This window comes from Ictalurus punctatus, chromosome 10, assembly GCF_001660625.3.
Source record: "Ictalurus punctatus breed USDA103 chromosome 10, Coco_2.0, whole genome shotgun sequence".
Classification (NCBI taxonomy): domain Eukaryota; kingdom Metazoa; phylum Chordata; class Actinopteri; order Siluriformes; family Ictaluridae; genus Ictalurus; species Ictalurus punctatus.
In genome coordinates, this window is record NC_030425.2 from 12,809,909 (window position 1) to 12,830,088 (window position 20,180).

At 39.0% G+C, this 20,180-nt stretch overlaps 3 protein-coding genes across 3 annotated transcripts; 1 reads left to right on the top strand and 2 right to left on the bottom strand.

Annotated features, from left to right (window-relative positions):
- Window positions 1–3,058: 3,058 nt before the first annotated feature.
- Window positions 3,059–7,913, top strand: micos13 (mitochondrial contact site and cristae organizing system subunit 13). The gene is made up of 4 exons (XM_017478723.2): window positions 3,059–3,247; window positions 5,941–6,097; window positions 6,314–6,365; window positions 7,456–7,913. The coding sequence occupies exons 1-4, from the start codon at window positions 3,219–3,221 to the stop codon at window positions 7,551–7,553; spliced, it is 336 nt and encodes a 111-aa protein (XP_017334212.1). The 5' UTR covers window positions 3,059–3,218; the 3' UTR covers window positions 7,554–7,913.
- A 3,608-nt stretch (window positions 7,914–11,521) lies between these two features.
- On the bottom strand, window positions 11,522–13,176 carry LOC100304650 (granzyme-like I). Its single transcript, NM_001200209.1, is given in 5 exon segments — window positions 11,522–12,002; window positions 12,095–12,358; window positions 12,513–12,651; window positions 12,749–12,899; window positions 13,114–13,176. Coding segments are annotated over 5 exon segments (771 nt in total). The 5' UTR covers window positions 13,172–13,176; the 3' UTR covers window positions 11,522–11,843.
- Window positions 13,177–16,404: 3,228 nt separating this feature from the next.
- On the bottom strand, window positions 16,405–19,335 carry LOC108271410 (granzyme B). Its single transcript, XM_017478998.3, has 5 exons — window positions 19,084–19,335; window positions 18,753–18,903; window positions 18,516–18,654; window positions 17,276–17,533; window positions 16,405–17,166 (listed from the first exon to the last, which is right to left on the bottom strand). Exons 1-5 carry the CDS (start codon window positions 19,139–19,141, stop codon window positions 17,008–17,010), a joined length of 765 nt encoding a protein of 254 aa, XP_017334487.1. The 5' UTR covers window positions 19,142–19,335; the 3' UTR covers window positions 16,405–17,007.
- Window positions 19,336–20,180: the final 845 nt, after the last annotated feature.

Sequence of the window (20,180 nt, forward strand, 5' to 3'; positions counted from 1 at the left end):
TTGTTAATCGCCGACGTGTTGCTTTTATTTACAATAATGTTTTTATACTCGTCGTATAATTTAATTATAAGTAAATAAGCTGGAATAAAGTAAACGGCTCTCATTGACTGCTATATACATGCGCATGCACACTGAGCTGCACTGACCTGTTATGCTAAATCAAGCGAGGAGGTTTTATGGAGTTTGTGCCAAATAAAATAAATAAAGTTCACATAAAATTTTAAAAAATCCACAAGCAAAATATTAATCATCAAAATGTAAATATAGGCTATTGCAAATGCAAATTATGAGAACAGGGGAAGAGTGGGACCAAAAAGTGGCCCTGGACATTCTGGCCCAGAGCGGACCACCACACCTGGCCCACAACACGCCCCAACAGAACACACCGACACATTGATGGTTAGAACAATTTTAACACCACTTACTAGCATAAAAAATATAACGCAATACAGAAACATGAATGCTATTTAAACATATTTATTTGAAGCAGCACTAAACAGATATCAAGTCATATTTGTAAAACAGGCAAACACAAACAGAAGAACAGAGTGATAAAGAATATAAAACAATCAAGACTGCATAGCTAAGGGGGCATCATCTGGGTGCAGTGTAGGAGCGCTACAACCCTCAGCTGTACAATTCCTGAATCAGGACTGAAACTTTATTTTTTAACATGAATCCACATTTAAATGGTACACTATCATCATGTGACATTAAACTCACCTATGATCATGTCTGCATAGTTCAGGATTTCTCTTGGGAGCAGGTCAGCAGAGCTTTAGTAGGGAATGAGGAGGAGAAGAGTGGTTTGTGTGTGTGTGTGTGTGTGTGTGTGTGTGTGTGTGTGTGTTTGTGGGTGTGTGTGAGAAAGTGTACATTTGAAAGAGCATGTCTATGCATGTCCAAAATCTGTTACTTTAAAAGATTTTGCAGCATCTGCCTCTAACGCCTTAATTTTTTAATGCTTTTCAGCTCAACCTTATCTTTTCTTCCCTTCCCTTTTTCATCCATGGAAATACACGTGACAAAATGGGCAAGCATAAGAATCTGAGCAAGTTTGACAAGGGCCAAATTGTGATGTTAGATGACTGGGTCAGAAAATCTCCAAAACAGCAGGTATTGTGGGGTGTTTACTCAGTATGCAGTGGTTAGTACCTACCAAAAGTGGTCAACCTGTGAACCGGTGACAGGGTCATGGGTTCACTGGTCTGATCCCACAGAAGAGCTACTGTAACACAAATTGCTGAAAATTGCTGAAAAAGTTCGTGCTGGCTATAATACAAAGGTGCCAGAACACACAGTGCATTGCAGCTTGCTGTATATGGGGCTGCGTAGCCTCAGACCAGTCAGAGGGTCCATGCTGACCCCTGTCCACTGTCGAAAGCACCTATGGGCAATGGAAGAAGGTGGCCTGATCTGATGAATCACATTTTGTTTTATATCGTGTGGACGGCCGGGTACGTGTGTGTCACATACCTGGGGAAGAGGTGGCACCAATATACACTATGGGAAGAAGGCAAGCCGGTGGAGGTGGAAGCAGTGTGATGCTCTGTGCAATGTTCTCCTGGGAAACCTTGGGTCCTGGTATTGATGTGGATGTTACTTTGATACGTACCAACTTCCTAAACATTGTTATAGGCAAAGTACACCCCTTCATGGCAACAGTATTCCCTAATGGCAGTGGTCTCTTTCGGCAGGATAATGCTCCAAAAATTGTTCAAGAATGGTTTGAGGAACATAACATAGAGTTTAAGGAGTTGACTTGGCCTCCAAATTCCCCAGATCTGAATCCGATCGAGCATCTGTGGGATCTGCTGATAATGTCTCTGAGCCAAACAACACGGCACACCTTCAGAGGTCAAGCGGAGTCCATGCCGTCTAAGCTGTTTTGGCATAACAAGGGGGACCTACACAATATTAGCCAGGTGGTTTTAATGTTATAGCTGATCTGTGTATATCCTTAGCATACAAGTGTCTTCATTCCATCGAGTAGCAGTTAAAAAAAAATAAAAAGGTGACTAGGCTACTTATCTGGATCGTCTGTTCCACCTGAAAAGGTTCAGGTCTTACGAGCTCTCGCCTGGAGATGGCGCAATGAAGCACACGAATATCACATACAATTCCCTAAACGATTATCTCCTCATTACCAAAAATCCTCTGACACTTTGAAATAATAATCAGTATGAAGAAATTGATATGTAGGATTATTATTATTATTATTATTATTATTATTATTATTATTATTATTATTATTATTATTTTAAATAATGGGCCTTTTTGAGATAATTTGAGATTATCGGATGCAGGCAAATGGCACTTTCTACCTAATTCCTACACCATTATCTCATTATTATAATAATAGCCTACATTACACTTATTCTCATGTGAAATGGTCACAAATGCTCAAGTTCATTGACATTATTAAAAAAAAAATCTACAGTATATTTCTTCATGATGAGTATATTTAATTTCATGTGGAATTGAGACTTTTTTTGACATATTTTGAGACATTTCATTATGAGGAGATAATGGTTTGGAACTAGACAGAAAGTGGAAGCAGAAAATCAGAATAAGAAGCTGGTGTATAAGAAGTCAACTTCCGCCTCGTCACCTGGTTTTCTTTTAAACTGCTTCTTTACTGGGATTGAAGAAGCAGAATAGTAGTTCCATAAACAGAATCATATAATAATAATAATAATAATAATAATAATAATAATAATAATAATAATAATAATAACAATCATCATCATCATCATAAAGACATTATTGTTATTATTATTATTATTATTATTATTATTATTATTATTATTATTATTATTATTAAAAACATTATTGCAAATAAAAGCAACGCCTCAGCAATTAACAAAACACGAAAAGCAGCATGACAGAAATTTACGACAGAATAAATGTGTAAGAAAATAATAATAATAATAATAATAATAATAATAATAATAATAATAATAATTATTATTATTATTATTATTATTATTATTATTAGTCTAAATACGTACATTTAACTCCGCCATTCAAAGTTTCACAAAAAACTTTATTTAAACGTCCATATCCGGTTGTCGCTAGTACTACTGCCCTTGTGGATGGAGCTAGCTGTGAAGCTAGCTAACTAGCTGTTGTGTAGGAAATTATCCTATATTGCGGGTTTTCTTTACATAGATTTATAGAGACGCATTTCTGGATCTAGGTTTGGACTGTGTGACGCCATGGCAGCTAGGATTTTTCCAGTAGTCAAGTAAGTTTTTTTGTCTTAGTGTAAAATGACACAGCGGAGGATGCTAAGCAGTTAGCCAGCTAGCTAATCAGTAACAAGTTGATCGGGTATCGACATCATCTACAGGTGTATTTCATACAGACATAGTCTGACAGTCCGTGTTTCGTTATATACTGGAATATTGTTGCATTTTTATATTGAATATAGTAACCTTAGTGTAAATTATGCCTTATAATTAGGCCTTATTTGAGTAGCGTTTACTAGGGGGAGTTCAAGGACGGAATTGCATGTCTATACTACCCTTTATACAGTTATGTAATACAGATATATATTCCGTAAGCTATATTTTACAAAAGCATTGTCTTTTTATACATCATGATCTCATGATTCTGTGGTTCAATCTGCCATTCAATTAGCCCTAATAGAGCTCAATGATACTAAACCTGCAAACTGATGATTGTGTGTTTGTGTTTGGACATTGGTGATCAGTGATTGGTCATGGGGACAGTGGTGGTCAGTGATTGGTCATGGGGGGGACAGTGGTGATCAGTGATTGGTCATGGGGGGGCACACTGATGATCAGTGATGGTCATGGCGGGGGGGGGGGGACACTGGTGATCAGTGATTGGTCATGGGGGGGCACTGGTGATCAGTGATTGGTCATGGGGGGACACTGGTGATCAGTGATTGGTCATGGGGGGGCACTGATGATCAGTGATTGGTCATGGGGGGACACTGGTGATCAGTGATTGGTCATGGGGGGACACTGGTGATCAGTGATTGGTCATGGGGGGGCACTGATGATCAGTGATTGGTCATGGGGGGACACTGGTGATCAGTGATTGGTCATGGGGGGACACTGGTGATCAGTGATTGGTCATGGGGGGACACTGGTGATCAGTGATTGGTCATGGGGGGACACTGGTGATCAGTGATTGGTCATGGGGGGGCACTGATGATCAGTGATTGGTCATGGGGGGACACTGGTGATCAGTGATTGGTCATGGGGGGACACTGGTGATCAGTGATTGGTCATGGGGGGACACTGGTGATCAGTGATTGGTCATGGGGGGACACTGGTGATCAGTGATTGGTCATGGGGGGGCACTGGTGATCAGTGATTGGTCATGGGGGGGCACTGGTGATCAGTGATTGGTCATGGGGGGACACTGGTGATCAGTGATTGGTCATGGGGGGACACTGGTGATCAGTGATTGGTCATGGGGGGGGCACTGGTGATCAGTGATTGGTCATGGGGGGGCACTGGTGATCAGTGATTGGTCATGGGGGGACACTGGTGATCAGTGATTGGTCATGGGGGGGCACTGGTGATCAGTGATTGGTCATGGGGGGACACTGGTGATCAGTGATTGGTCATGGGGGGACACTGGTGATCAGTGATTGGTCATGGGGGGGCACTGGTGATCAGTGATTGGTCATGGGGGGGCACTGGTGATCAGTGATTGGTCATGGGGGGGCACTGGTGATCAGTGATTGGTCATGGGGGGACACTGGTGATCAGTGATTGGTCATGGGGGGACACTGGTGATCAGTGATTGGTCATGGGGGGACACTGGTGATCAGTGATTGGTCATGGGGGGACACTGGTGATCAGTGATTGGTCATGGGGGGGACACTGGTGATCAGTGATTGGTCATGGGGGGGACACTGGTGATCAGTGATTGGTCATGGGGGGGACACTGGTGATCAGTGATTGGTCATGGGGGGGACACTGGTGATCAGTGATTGGTCATGGGGGGGACACTGGTGATCAGTGATTGGTCATGGGGTGGGGACACTGGTGATCAGTGATTGGTCATGGGGTGGGGACACTGGTGATCAGTGATTGGTCATGGGGTGGGGACACTGGTGATCAGTGATTGGTCATGGGGGGGCACTGGTGATCAGTGATTGGTCATGGGGGGACACTGGTGATCAGTGATTGGTCATGGGGGGACACTGGTGATCAGTGATTGGTCATGGGGGGGCACTGGTGATCAGTGATTGGTCATGGGGGGGCACTGGTGATCAGTGATTGGTCATGGGGGGACACTGGTGATCAGTGATTGGTCATGGGGGGGCACTGGTGATCAGTGATTGGTCATGGGGGGGCACTGGTGATCAGTGATTGGTCATGGGGGGACACTGGTGATCAGTGATTGGTCATGGGGGGACACTGGTGATCAGTGATTGGTCATGGGGGGACACTGGTGATCAGTGATTGGTCATGGGGGGGACACTGGTGATCAGTGATTGGTCATGGGGGGGACACTGGTGATCAGTGATTGGTCATGGGGTGGGGACACTGGTGATCAGTGATTGGTCATGGGGTGGGGACACTGGTGATCAGTGATTGGTCATGGGGTGGGGACACTGGTGATCAGTGATTGGTCATGGGGGGAGGGACACTGGTGATCAGTGATTGGTTCGTATAACCAGCAATAGTGATGTGAGCTGGAGAGTGATATCGCATGCAGGACATCGCTCAGATTTGCTCAGAAAGTTGGTAGATTTGTTGGGCTCTTTTTTTTTCTTCTGTTTTTTTTTTTTTTTTAAACATAAATTCACTAATGGGGTCTAAAATGTCACCAAACCAAGCAACAGATTCACTAAGTTTTCAGCACGGCCTAGAACAATTGCTAAACAAGGTTCCTTTATGGATGGTCATCTTGCATTAGGCTTCTCAAGTAGGTAACTCTCATTTTTCTTTTAAGGTTAGCTACAAAAGTGGGCATTGCTGGAGGGGCTGTATACGTGGCCTACGACTCGGGACTGCTCGGTGGGAGCGCTGAGGGCTCCGAGGCTCTAAGCAAAGCGAAAGCAGCCATCCCTCCCGCTGTGGACGAGTGGAGTAAATACTTTGGCTTGGAGGTAAAGTACACTTGAAATGATTAGGCATTTAAATTAGTTACATACCAGATCAATTCTGCCTTACTAAAATTGTCAAAAGACTTCATTATTAAAAACTCTTGTCATTCAGGGTCATTAGGACTTTATAGATCAAAAACAAGTCAAAAGGACTTGTTAAACAGTTTATTTAGAAACATTCTGTGTACATTGGTAATGGACATCTGTTTATCATTTCAGCTCCCTGCAGCACCCAAAATCGAGTTTTCCCCATGTGATGCTTGGAACTCAGGTAAACTCTTATCAGCTATTCTGCTCTGTGAGATGTGGTTTTATGTCGAAATGTTCTGTTGTATACAGTGGAACCCAAAAATGTGAGCTCATGACCCAGAACTGTTGAATGTTTTATCATTTATTATGAAAAAGTGCATTTGTGATTAATTAGCTTAATCTTATGCTGAAATACTGTAATAAGTAAGAAAAGAAAAGGGGGGGGGACTCATCAGAAATCAATATTTTAAAATAAAAAGCTGTCACAATTATTGGTACCTTTTGCATTTTGACCTTGTTAACATACTAATGTTCAATGAGTGATGAGATTGCAGAATACAGAATCTCATAAAAAAGAGAGCGCAGAATATAGAGGAATTAGTGAGACGACTCGTCATGCATGATCTCTCCAAATGCGACATTTTTTCTTGTAGACTCTCCTTTTTATCTCACCCTATACATTTCCATTAGAGTTTAGTTTAGGGGACTGTCAAAATCTTAGTTGCCCATAATTTGGGCAAAAATCTTAACAGTCGGAAGGGAATAGTATATTATACAGTATATTCAGCTCTAGTCAACCTCACTGTCTTTGCACCAGGCTGGTTTAGCAGTCCATTGACGTGCAGAGCAGGATTGTCTGAAATACCCTATTTGATATAACTATGATGCTCTTGGCCTATATATTATTTTTTAACTCGTCAGCCAAAGTTAATATTCCTGTATTTTTGTAAAATACTTTGGTCCAATGCGTTATTGTGATAAGGGCTTTGGAGCCCAGAGAATGCTAATTACAGACATTTTTTCATATCTAGAGGGTCACTGGAAATCTTTCAAGTTTGCTAAAACGTTCCATATGTCAGGTGCACAAAAAGGAAAAGAAAAAAGGCTGACTACGTGTTAGGACTGATGAATATTACATTGGAATGACATTATATGCACGGCAGAAATGGCGATAGTTCTGTTTCATAAACTGATGAATTTAAGGTTTTTGAAACTGATATAATATGTCCCTTGATAACTGTACATTGTATGGACTGAGACTTTTGGACTCTGCTATTAACCATGGAATACAAATGTGCTGAAATATGGATTTTCACACGTTTTTCACACAGGAGTGCGGAAGTCCATCCATGCATTATCAGTGGCTCCAAGTGTGATGTGCGAGTACACCAGTCAAGGCCTGCAGTATGTTAAGGACCTTATTAAATGAACGCTTACTTCTTCATGCTTATAGTTGACTGCAATTATGATTCCTGTGTGTAAGCTGAATGCTAAAGGGTGCACATGGAAAATTCTATATGTACAAGTCCTATACTTTAAAGCTAAATGCAAGGGAAAGACTGAAGATGTGTTCAAATTTCTTTATTTTTAAATTCTGTGAAATACCTGTTCTAAAGGTATTTAAGTAAAATGAGTATAGTTTTATGAATATACACATGAACATGGGATAAGGCTATATTGCTATTGTATTTATCTTTTCCCTTTACTTTATCAGACCATCTGCATTTTGGTATGTTAAATAATGTACTTTGTTGACTGTAAAATAAACCTTAAGCCTATTTGGAAGGTATGTGCTTTCGTATGTTAATATATGTTAATATAATAATCAGTTTTTGTTTTACTTATAGCATGTTAGATTGTGATGCACAAAACGGCCCTGAGTGAGTGTGCAAAGCATTACTCACATCTACTCCATTGTTTTTCTACCTAATTCCTACATTCCTATATAAATTCCTTTATATCAAAGTGCTATGTAGAAACATTTACCGTAGTTGCTATAAACACAAAACATTTACTTCTCATAAAGAAGGCATGATGTGGCGGTTTACTAAGCTGACAGTGATACAAGTGCAGCAAGATACCATGTCAGACCAATTGTTCTGTTTATATATAAAACTATCTTTTGTCTACTCCTGGGCTTTAACAAAAAAAAAAAAAAAAAAAAAAAAAAAAAATCAAGTGTTGAGAAAACTAGGGAAAAAAAAAATCATGCTTGGGATGTACAATCGTGAAAAAATTATTACACCCCATGGCAATTATTGGCTTTTTTTGACACGTTTGGACAAGCAAACATTTTGATCATTTTTGAAACTGTGCCTTTTAATGAAGTTGATGTATTTGAACAAAACCCACAAGGGAAAATAGCTTTAAAAAAAAAAAAAAAAAAAATTATTCAACAGAAATATCAACAGATTATATTATTCTGTGGAAAAAGTACATACACCCTTGGCCCCAATTAAAACAGAATTATGCTTTTGAGTAAGGCCTAGAGTTGTAAAGGTGTGATAGAACTTGGATTAGTATCCAGCACTGGCATTAATGGGCTTAAAAAAAAACACACCAGAAAAGTAGTTAGAAGCATGAATACTAGGTAGGACCCCTTTTGCTCTCAGAACAGAATCAATTCTTTGAGGTTGACCAAAGATGTATGGTCCATGTTGATATGATTGTATCAGGTAATCGTTGCAGATTTGTCAGCTGCACATTCATGCTGTGAATATCCTATTGCACCACAACCCAAGGGTGCTCTACTGTATTCAGATCTGGTAACTGGAGAGGCCATTGAACTGCATGCTGTCCTGTTCATGGAACTAGTTTCAGACAACTTGTGCTTTATGGCATGGCATATTATAATTCTGGAAGTAGCCATTATAAGATGGGTAGATTTTGGCCATAAAGGGATGAACTAGGTCAGCAACAATTGTCAAATAGGCCATGGCATTCAAACAATATTTGGGTTCCAATATTTGCCAAGAAATCATCCCACACATCATTTGATCTGTTGAAAGAAGCAAGGCTGGATCTATGGATTCCACCTGTTGCCCACCCACATTGGTTGTTTTTTCCTTGTAATGAAATTTAGCTATTGTTGCTTTGGTTTATGCCGTCACTTTGTTCACTCACGTTGGTTTGCTAGTTTTAATATCAGTACAACAAACTAGCTTAGACATGAAAACGACCGTCAATCACCTCAACTATCATGCACTTGTAGTTATCGTCAAATAACTCCAGAAGAACATTGGAAGAGATCTCAAGGTCAGCTGAACTTGTAAAAAACCCACGGACACTATTCCTGAAAATAATTTTTGGAGGTGAAGTAACTTAAAACATACTGTACATTCCTATGGTGGGGCTAAAAATTGTACTCCAGCCAGACACTAGAGGGCTTCACGTTTTTAACAGTTGGGACATCCAAACATATTAATAGAATGGATATTAAAAATCTACACACCCTTAATTAAATGAAAAGTTCTAATGATAGAAAAATAAACCAAGATAAATCATGTCACATCGTTTTCCACTTTTAATGTGATACAGCAACCAACAAACATTCAAGTGAAATACAAATAGAAATGTTTTAGGAGGAAATAATTATAATATACTTATGCACACACCATAACTAATGCTTTATTAAAACACATTTTGCTCGTAATACAGCACAGTCTTGTTGGGTAAGTCTACCAACTTAGCGCTGATTTGGCAATTTTATTCCACTCTTCCTTTCAAAAATGCTCCAGTTCTCTCGAATTGCAAGGAGATCTCCTGTGCACGTCCCTCTTCAAGTCATTCTGGATAGGATTCAGATCTGGGCTCTGACTGGGCCAGTCCAAAACATTGATCTTTGTCTTCTGAAGCCCTTCCGTTGTTTATGATGTTTTCCTAGCTCATGTTTGGACATGTTCATGATTCTTGTTTCTGCTTTGTTTGCTTCTTTTATGTTTCCTTCAATGCACTTGTCTGCACTTACATCCAAACCAATATCTAACATTGTTGACTTGGATTTGTGCTTTGGGTCATTATCCTGTTGGAAGGTAAAATTATTCAGGAGTAGGATGAAACCAAGATGATGTCAAGAACATCCTACACGTACAGCTCAGCTTTATTTGGGGTTAATCAGAATGACTTCATTGAGAACAAGTGTATGATCATTTTGAACATGACTTTGAATATGATAGGTTCATTCAGTGCACATTCACATATAATAAAGGGGGTGCACACTAATGCAGGGTCGTGTGGGTTTTTTTCCCCCTCTTTTATTTTCTTATCTTAAAAAAGAATTTGTTCTTCACTTGAATTTTGTTGCTTGGTCTATCACATTAAGGGTGGAAAAATACCCGATATATTTTATCTGTTTCTTTCTTTTTATTGATATATTTAGACTTTTTATATACACTGTGTCACGAAGCAGAAGCGGGCGGCAGGTGTAGAGCGTGGTATCGGGAAGTTCAAGAAACATAGTCGTAAGACAGGCAATGGTCAAGCGATCGGACGAACAACACAAACGGGGTCAGGCAGAGAGCGTAGTCGAAACCGGAAACAGGGGTCGAGGATAACTAGAAGACTAACTAACTAGATCGGCTTGGTAACGCAGAGAAACGAGTTGACTGAACGTATACTTCGCATTGACTCTAGGTGAATGACATCCATAAGTACTAGCGGTGAGTGTGTGTGTGCGTGTGTGTGATTGTTGCCAGGTGTGTCTGATCAGAACACTGGGGATGGTGAGCGCATGCCTGCATGAGAAGTGAGTGTTGCATCTTGGGAAATTGAGTTCTGATCTGACTGAGCTGTGACACACTGACAATCACTGTGTCGAAGTCAGCGAGTTTGATGTGAAAATGAACTGAAATTCGACCTGGATCTGCATGATTTTGTGACAGGATATTTGCATGAATCACCAGAGTTACAGGTGTTTCTAATAAAGTGGCAGGTGAGTGTATATCAAAACTCACAAATAGCATAATTAGTAATTGAGTACCTTACTGAATGTCTTTATTTCTATTATCCCAACACAGAGATTTATTTGTTCCCATTTTTATATCTGCTTATATTTTCATTTGATCTTTTATTTTATCCTTGTGTACCTCTATATATAATATTTTTTAAAATAATAATAATTATTTTTTATTTTATTTTATTGTACAGTTACCATGTGCTTCATTTGATCTTTTATTTATCCTTGTGTATTCTATTACTTTTTTTTTTATTGTACAGTTAGCATGCGCTTTATGTTTTCATTGCATGAAGAGAAACAGTGTGAACTCTAGTATCAGATGTGCACATTACCACAGCTCATGCAAGCCCATCATGTCCACAAGTATGTGTATGTATGTGTTCACTTATAGAACTTTTGCAGTGCTGTAAGGACAAATGGCAAATTTCACACATTTTCATTTATTGCTCATAAAGAAGGCAGAATGCGGTTGTTTAATAAGCCAACAGCAATACAATCATACAGCAGTCACACCAGTTGTTCTGTTTATATACAGAAGTGAGAGTTTATATTAAGTAATTGACTTTCACCCTTCTCTTGACAGCTGTTTAAAGGATGTGGTGTATCGTGTGGTTTCTGCTGAATAGTCTAGGTCTCACGTTTGTGAGAATGTGGGCTTTTTCAGACAAGTTCTAAAAAGCAGAAGCATCAGACATTAGCTGTGACTATAATTAAAGGATTGCAAATTTTATGCAATCACATGATATTAAACACACAAAATACACCTTAAGCATCTCTTTTGATCACTTTGTTAATCCAATCTGCGTAAGCTGAAATCTCAGTGTAGACATTTGGCACATTTGGATAGCTACAATTAGCATGTAAATTGAAGGACACAATGCCCACTGCAAGACGACCGCACACCAGAGGCCCACCAGAATCACCCTGTTAAAACAGGACAAATAGCACAAATGTTTTGTTTCAGCATTCTCATTGTTGAAGAAAATTATGAAGCAAACATATATCTGTTATCATACCTGGCATGCTCCACTTTTGGTTCCGTAGCCTCCTGCACACAAAATCTTAGCTGGGAGTTCCACTTTCTTTTTATTCCACTGCTTCTTACAGACTGTGATATCTATGGTTGACACATCAGTCACCATGAGGTCATTCACCGTGTTCTGAGTTTCAGTTTTTCCCCATCCTGCAACCTGGCACTTGGTATTGGGCTTGACTCGTTTCTGATTGCTTGAGATTTTGATGACCTTCAGATCTTTATTCAAATTGACTTTCCCTGAAATCTTGTATTTGAACAGAATTAATGTTATATGTAAGCAATAAAATACAACAGGGCTTGTGGTATAATGATGTTTATATAGATTCTATATTATATTATAATTATATAGGGCACTCTATGAGATCTAAGCAAATATAGTTTAAATGATTAATCTGTACCATCAGGAGCATGATGTCAGACCCATAACGTGGTTTTTTCTTGTATGATGGGTGAATGTGCACGCTTTTCACTGCATATCTTCTCAGGTCATTCCGTTTCGCATCAATGTTCTGAGTTCCGAGGACCACGCTAAGGTTACTGCGTATTTAAGAATGAGGCATATATCATATTAAATTGAAACTAATAAATCCACACACTTCTGCTTATTAAGAAACACACAGCATGAGTAGCCTACCTTTGGAAACAGTGGGCAGCAGTGAGCACGTAGCTGGGGCTTATGAGAAATCCTCCACATATGTGCTTTCCCTTTGACTGCACAGATGCCATGTACTGAAGTGAGTTCTTCTTGGCTTTCTTGCCATTGATGATTTCCTCTCCATGTGTGGCTGGAAAAACTTTTATTAGTCTAGTAAGATTGACTTGTTTGACTTGCTGTTTTCTCACATTCACACACCATGAAGAGGTGTAGATTAAGTAGACATTAAATCACAATTTGTGCATTTTAAGTATAAAATATACAAAGTACACAACATACAAAGAGCTCAGCTTATCGGAAAAAAGTCATGTCTGACACAAGACATGACACAAATGAATGCTTACCATTAAAAGTGAGGCTGATGAAAGCTGCAGCAAGCAGCAGTATGTGCAACGCCTTCATCTTTCAACGAACAATCACTGAGTCAACACTCACACCTCTTACTTAAAGGCTCACTGCGTGACCACCTTATTGTGGTTTTCTTTATTTGCCAATAATGTTCAGCCCACTTTGCTTAGAGTGAGGTGCTGTTAAATCATGCAAATGTGACTTGGTAAATGTGAGCTGTCATTTAAATTACTCCAAAAATCTGACGAAGAATTTATAAAACGTCATATTCAAGCATGTGCACTGTATACTTAATCATATTGGTAGGTCCAGTATAATAGTGTTACAATATACTATATTTGTTTAACTGAGATAAAAGTTTTATTACTTGCTCCTTGACATCTGATTTGAATTTTTGCATGTGTGAATTATAACCGAGAATGACGAAAGTTGGCAGTTCAGGTTGAAAGAACCTGGCGTTTGCAGCAGCATCTGAAGAGCAGTTAAGAGGTACGTTCTCTTATGACAGAAGGAAAGCAACCAGAGCTGATGTAACACATATGAACTTTGTTTTGAAATATATTATTTATCTTTTGTTCTTTCTCCTCTCTGTCCAGAGTGTTGCGGCTGTGTCTTCATGTGCTCTGAGTTAAGTTCTGTGTATGAGATGGAAAACTAGGCATTTTTTGTTTTGTTTTATGTAAATGACTGTGGTTTTCCTATGCACCACAAGGAGGAGAAGTATTTAATTGATTGTTTCTAGGTGCTCCAATCAGGATTTTTGGGGCCGATCACCGATCCCCGATAACTGGAAGCTGTATCGTCCGATACCGATCACATGGTGTATTTGGAGCTTTCCATTTACCATGTAGCATTATTTATTAAACTATATTTAACAACAATGTAAATTTTGTATTAAAATTAAGAGATGAGAAAGTATCATGAATTGACAACTGTTTATTTATTGGCAAGTAACATGCAACATATTAACTTAAACCATAGCAGCCTGTGCTTGGTTATTTGGGAACAGCTTAGAGCTTGACAAATATAAATTTCAATAAATATATAAAAATCAAAATCAAATAAAAGACAGAACAAACAGTCTTTAACTTTAGCATTAGACTAAAAACTGCAACAATACTCATTTGGGTGCTTTCTTGCCTGCTCTTTAATTCGCTCTGACATCGACACAGTGGCACTCTCTCTCTCTCTCTCTCTCTCTCTCTCTCTCTCTCTCTCTCTCTCTCTCTCTCTCTCTCTCTCTCTCACACACACACACACACACACACAGACGAATGTGAATGTGAACAATGAAGTTTTATCACCCCGGATCAAGGACTGTAGAGATGGTATACAGGCGCTCAGATTCAGTGTCATGGAATCTTTTCTGGACCGCTTCCAACAACGTGGCTTTTGAAGTATTTACACCATGGTCAGTCTCTGCTGTTTTCTCAAGAAGACGAGTTAAAGCTCTGATGGATGGTATAACATCTGCACCATGCACGGCAGTCTGGGTAGATAGGCATCCCTCATGGCCTTTTCCATGTTCTTTGCATTATCCCTTAAGGGGTCAGATCATGATTTTTACACAGCATAATTGATTTTTAAACAACATAATTAACGTTTTTCAACGTTAAGCCGATAACGATCGGCGATCGATCAATCGGAGCACCATTAATTGTTTCATTGCAAACACTGCCCTGGGTCTGCTGGGATTTACATTTACGTTTACATTCATGGCATTTGTCAGACGCCCGTATCCAGAGCGAATTACAGATGTGCTTTGAAGTCTCTGTCAAAAAATACATCTCAATACCATTTCACTAGGTCACAGAATGCTATCAGCCTAAAAACTCTGTTGGGAGGGTATATAGTAAGAAAAGCACACAAACAACACATTTTTTTTTTTTTAACGTGCAAATTTAAGTACTTTTCTTGAATTCTTATGAGAAAAATATATTTGAAGTATATTCCCATTGATATTTAAAATTTATTTTAGTACACCTGGGTGACTAGGAATAGGAAACTGTTCAACCATGACTTCCTGTTTCACAGGGGTATAAATATGAGGTAACACGGGCCAAATTCCCTTAGTCATTCATAACAATGGGTAAGACCAAGGAATATAGTTGTGATGTGCAGCAAAAGGTTGTTGAGCTTCACAAAATGGGAAGTGTCTATAAGAAAATAGTACAAGCATTGTAAATGCCCATTTCCACCATCAGGGTAATAATTAAGAAGTTCCAGTCAACTGGAAATGTTATGAATCCACCTGGAATTGGATGTGTGTCTATATTGTCTCAACGCACTGTGAAGAGGATGGTTCAAGTGATCAGATAATCTCCACGGCTCACAACCAGAGAATTGCAGAAGTTAGTTGCATCTTGGGGTCAGAAAGTCTCCAAAACTACAATCCGAAGTCACCTACATCACCACAAGTTGTTTGGAAGGGTTTCAAGGAAAAAGCCTCTACTCTCATCCAAAAACTCAAGCATCTTCAGTTTGCCAGACACTACTGGAACTTCAAATGTGACCGGGTTCTATGGTCAGATGAAACCAATATAGACAATCAACACCAGAGGTGGTTTTGGCACACAGAGAGGTAGCCATATTGAAAAGTACCCACGGTTATGCCCACGGTTAAATATGGTGGTGGCTCTTTAATGTTTTGGGGCTGTTTTTCTGCCAGAGGACCTGGGCACCTCCCAAAATTCTGACCTTCCCAGATTCATCAGACCTGGTAAAATTTTTCCAGACTTCAACTGTCCAGCTTGTACACACTATACCCATAGTATGAACCCGATATGATCTCCTGCAGTTGTTACTCATCCACCTGAATGTTTAATGTGTTGTGCATTCTGAGACGCTTTTCTGTTCACCACGACTGTAAAGCGTGGTTATAAGCTCAAACCATCTGGCCATTCTTCTCTCAGCTCTTTCATCAGCAAGAAATTTTCACTAGTAAATCTGTCACTCAGTGGATGTTTTTTGATTTTTACACCATTCTGTGTAATCTCTAGAGACTATTGTGTGTAATATTTAGCAGTTATATTTGTGTCCTTTTCATGGCTGCTTATATTTTCTCCTCACCTTTTATTTCATCCTTGTGTATTCTATTACATAAATCTTTATTTAATTAGAACTTAATTTCATTAATTGATTGTACAGCACTTTGCACTACCACATCTATCAAAATTGCTCTATAGTTTATTATTATTATTATTATTACTATTATCATTATTATTGTTGTTGTTGTTGTTGTTGTTGCACAGTTATTACCTTTATGTGAGTGCACTGCATAAAGAGACATTCTGTGCACTGTGTGAATTGTCTGAAATATGCCCAGTATGAGAGCTCATGCAGTGCTATAAGAACAAATGGCAGATTACACACAGCCAGAATGTGGCTGTTAATATACCAACAGTGATACAAGTGCAATAACATACCACATAATAACAATTGTTCTGTTTATATACTAACATGAGAGTCTATATGTGATTAAATAATTGCTTTTCACCTACTCCTAAAAGGTGTTTAAAGGTTTTGTGCTGTGGTGGTTTGACTTTAGTGTGGTTTCTGCAGAACAGCTCTCCAGTCTGAGTGTGAGGTTTCTGTTAGAGTCAGACTATTATCTCATTAAAACAGAACTTTGTCCCACCTTTCTTAAGAATTTGGGCTTCTTTTATTTTTGTTAATCAAGTGATGACAGTAGTAGGGGGAAAAATCGTACTTGAGAACTTCATATTACCTTTCAGTTAACAAGGGAGAAGCATCAGAAACAGCTTTTAGTTGTGACTGTTAAGAAAAATCAAGAAATCACTTTTTTCTGCCTCTGTATATTTATTTAAGAATGACAAATTTTGAAGCAATCAAATGATATCAAATTAAGCAACACATGGAAAAAATACACCTTAAGCATCTCTTTTGATCACTTTGTCAATCCAATCTGCGTAAGCTGAAATCGCAGTGTAGACATTTGGTACATTTGGATAGTTACAATTTTTATTTAAATTGAAGGACACAATGCCCACTGCAAGACGACCGCACACCAGAGGCCCACCAGAATCACCCTGTTAAAACAGGACAAATTGCACAAATGTTTCTAATGTTTAATCTTCTAGCACTTCTCATTGTTCAAGAAGAATATATGGCAAAATACGTATATATCCATCATCATACCTGGCAGGCTCCACTTTTGGTTTTGTAGCCTCCTGCACACAGAACATTTGGTGGGAGTGGAAACACTTTGGCCCACTGCTTCTTACAGACGTCGATATGTATGGTTGAAACATCAGCCACCATGAGGTCATTCACCATTTGCTGTTTTCCATTTTTTCCCCATCCTGCAACCTGGCACTTAATGTTGGGCTTGACCCGTTGGTGCTTGTTTGGGATTTTGGCAACCTTCACATCTTTATTATTGACTTGCTCTGAAATCTTTTTTTGTAACAGAATGTACATTTAGACATATAGCATATAGCTATAAATAGTTGCTCTACCACCACCCTCAACAGACAACATAGCTTGTTACTTTACTGAGGAATTGCAAAGTACAAATCCCTCTGTCCTGAATACTTTCCCTTGGTGGAACACTTACTGACCATTACAAAACACTGACATTGGAGATTACTTCCATAATTGTGAAATACATGGCTCCTTATGAAAAGTTTCACCACACCAACGATTATACAGGACGTTTATACAAACATTGTTTACTTTGTTAAATAACATTGCATTTTGATCTGTTTATTATTCGCCTTAGATTATGCGAAGTGTCCACCACTGAATGAGTTCTTACTGGAGAAAATTACTAGAGTTGTTACTATAAAAATAAAACCACATTAATATAAACCTGCGATTGTAATGACAGCTAACATGATTGTCAAAGCTTCTGATCAGATTTAACGGAACTTATAAAGATGATTACAGAACAGTTAGTTCTGGTCCACTAATTCAATTGATCAAGTGGTGTTACAAGAGTGCTTATATTTGGTATAACAGCACTGGGACATTACTGGGAATTTTATGTAGCAATGCTTTCCAATTCCAATTTTATCAATCTGTGCATGTGGCAGTCTGTATGCATGGCAACACACAACACTCTATCCAGCTATGGCTTCTTTGGAAACTATTTTTGCTGACAGAGCAAAAATAAAAATAAAAAGCCCATATTGTGTCTGAAATATCATTTACATTACATATATTAATTTCTTGTTTATAGAATTGTTGTATAAAAGCAATGTCACATTATCACTTGTGCTGTTGTATTGAATATCAGTACTAATATATTGTTCTGATATTTAATACAACAGCACTCTCGGTCATGTGATTTTGCTTAATTATCTGGATTCTGTATTGTAATTAATATAAAATGCTGTGTGAATACTGAGTGAATATAGTTCAAATGATTAATCTGTACCTTCAGGAGCATGATGTCAGACCCATAACGTGGGTTTTCCTTGTATGATGGGTGAATGTGCATGCTTTTCACTACATATCTTCTCAGCGTATTCCTTTTCTCATCAATGTTGTGAGTTCCGAGGACCACGCTAAGGTTACTGTATATTTAAGAATGAGGCATATATCATATTAAACTGAAACAAATAAATCTAGACATTTCTGCTTATTAAGAAACACACAACATGAGTGAGCTTACTCTGTGCCACAGTGGGCAGCAGTGAGCACGTAGCTGGGGCTTATGAGGAATCCTCCACATTTGTGCTTGTTATTCAACTGCACAGATGCCATGTACTGCAAAGAGTTCTTCCTGGCTTTCTTGCCATTGATGATTTCCTCTCGACGTGTGGCTGGGAAAAGATTTATTAGTCTAGTAAGAATTGATTTGACTTGGGATTTTGTCATATTCACACACCATGGAACACTTTGTGCATTTTAAGAAGATACAAAGTACACAACGTACAAAGAGTTTTAGTATGTTCTAGAATCTGTGCAGTATTCTTCATTGTTATTCATAAACGAGTGCTTACCTTTAAACGTGTGGATGCTGAAAGCTGCAGTAAGCAGCAGTATGTGCAATGCCTTCATCCTGCCACAGAGTGAAAGATGTGCATCTTGCACACAGACTCATTGCATGACCACTTATTGTGGTTTTCTTTTTTAGGCAATAGTGTTCAACCTTTTCTGCTTTAAGTGAAGCTCTGTTAAATCCTTGAAGCATAACTTTGTACAGTACTGTGCAAATGTCTTGTTTTTTTTAGTACAAACTTTAGATTTTATAGATTTCTTATTCCATGACTTCTGCATTATCGAGCCAGTACAAAAAACATGGTAGATTTCCAAACATTAGTTTTCCAGCACAAAATTAAATGTTACAGAAAAATGTTTGTACAGTATGTCATTAAAGAAAAGGGAACGAGACGTTGCATGAGCTCCACGCTGTGGGAAGTGCCCTTGGGTGTGACCAGCATCTGAAGCTTGTGTAACATCATGCCTATTCATAGGCTTGCCGTGATCAGGTGATGTGGCAAGTAAGCGCATGGCATGGTATAAAAACGGCACCTGTGATCTGCACCATCAACTTCTGTTATCTGAAGCGAAGATGCAATTCACAGGCATGCCCCAATATGACAAAGCTACACAACGTCTCGTTCTCTTCTCAGGGAACAGGGTTACATGCATAACCCAGACGTTCACTTTCAAAGGGAACTCAGCGTTGCGTGAGCTCCACGCTGTGGGAACGACAATACCCACTCTGTCATACTGAGGGTACGGCCTGTACAAAAAGACCCAAGCCTGAGGGTCACTGCAAGACACTTGAGCCCCGGGGTGGAATGTATATCCAGGCTGTAATATTGAATGAATGTGTGTGGCGTAGACCACCCTGCCGCAGCAAACACATCCTGTAAGGGTACCCCTGTAAGGGCACATTCAAGACATAATGTTTTATGATTTTAATACTAAGGCACTGAAAGCTGAGGTGCTGTATAAAGGTGTGGCAGCTCTGGAGATGGTGCATATCAAAACAATAAATAGACAATACAGAATATATAATAATGAGTATAAGGTTAGGAGGAGTGCACAGCAATAACAACAACAACAAACAACACAAGGGCATTTTGAATAA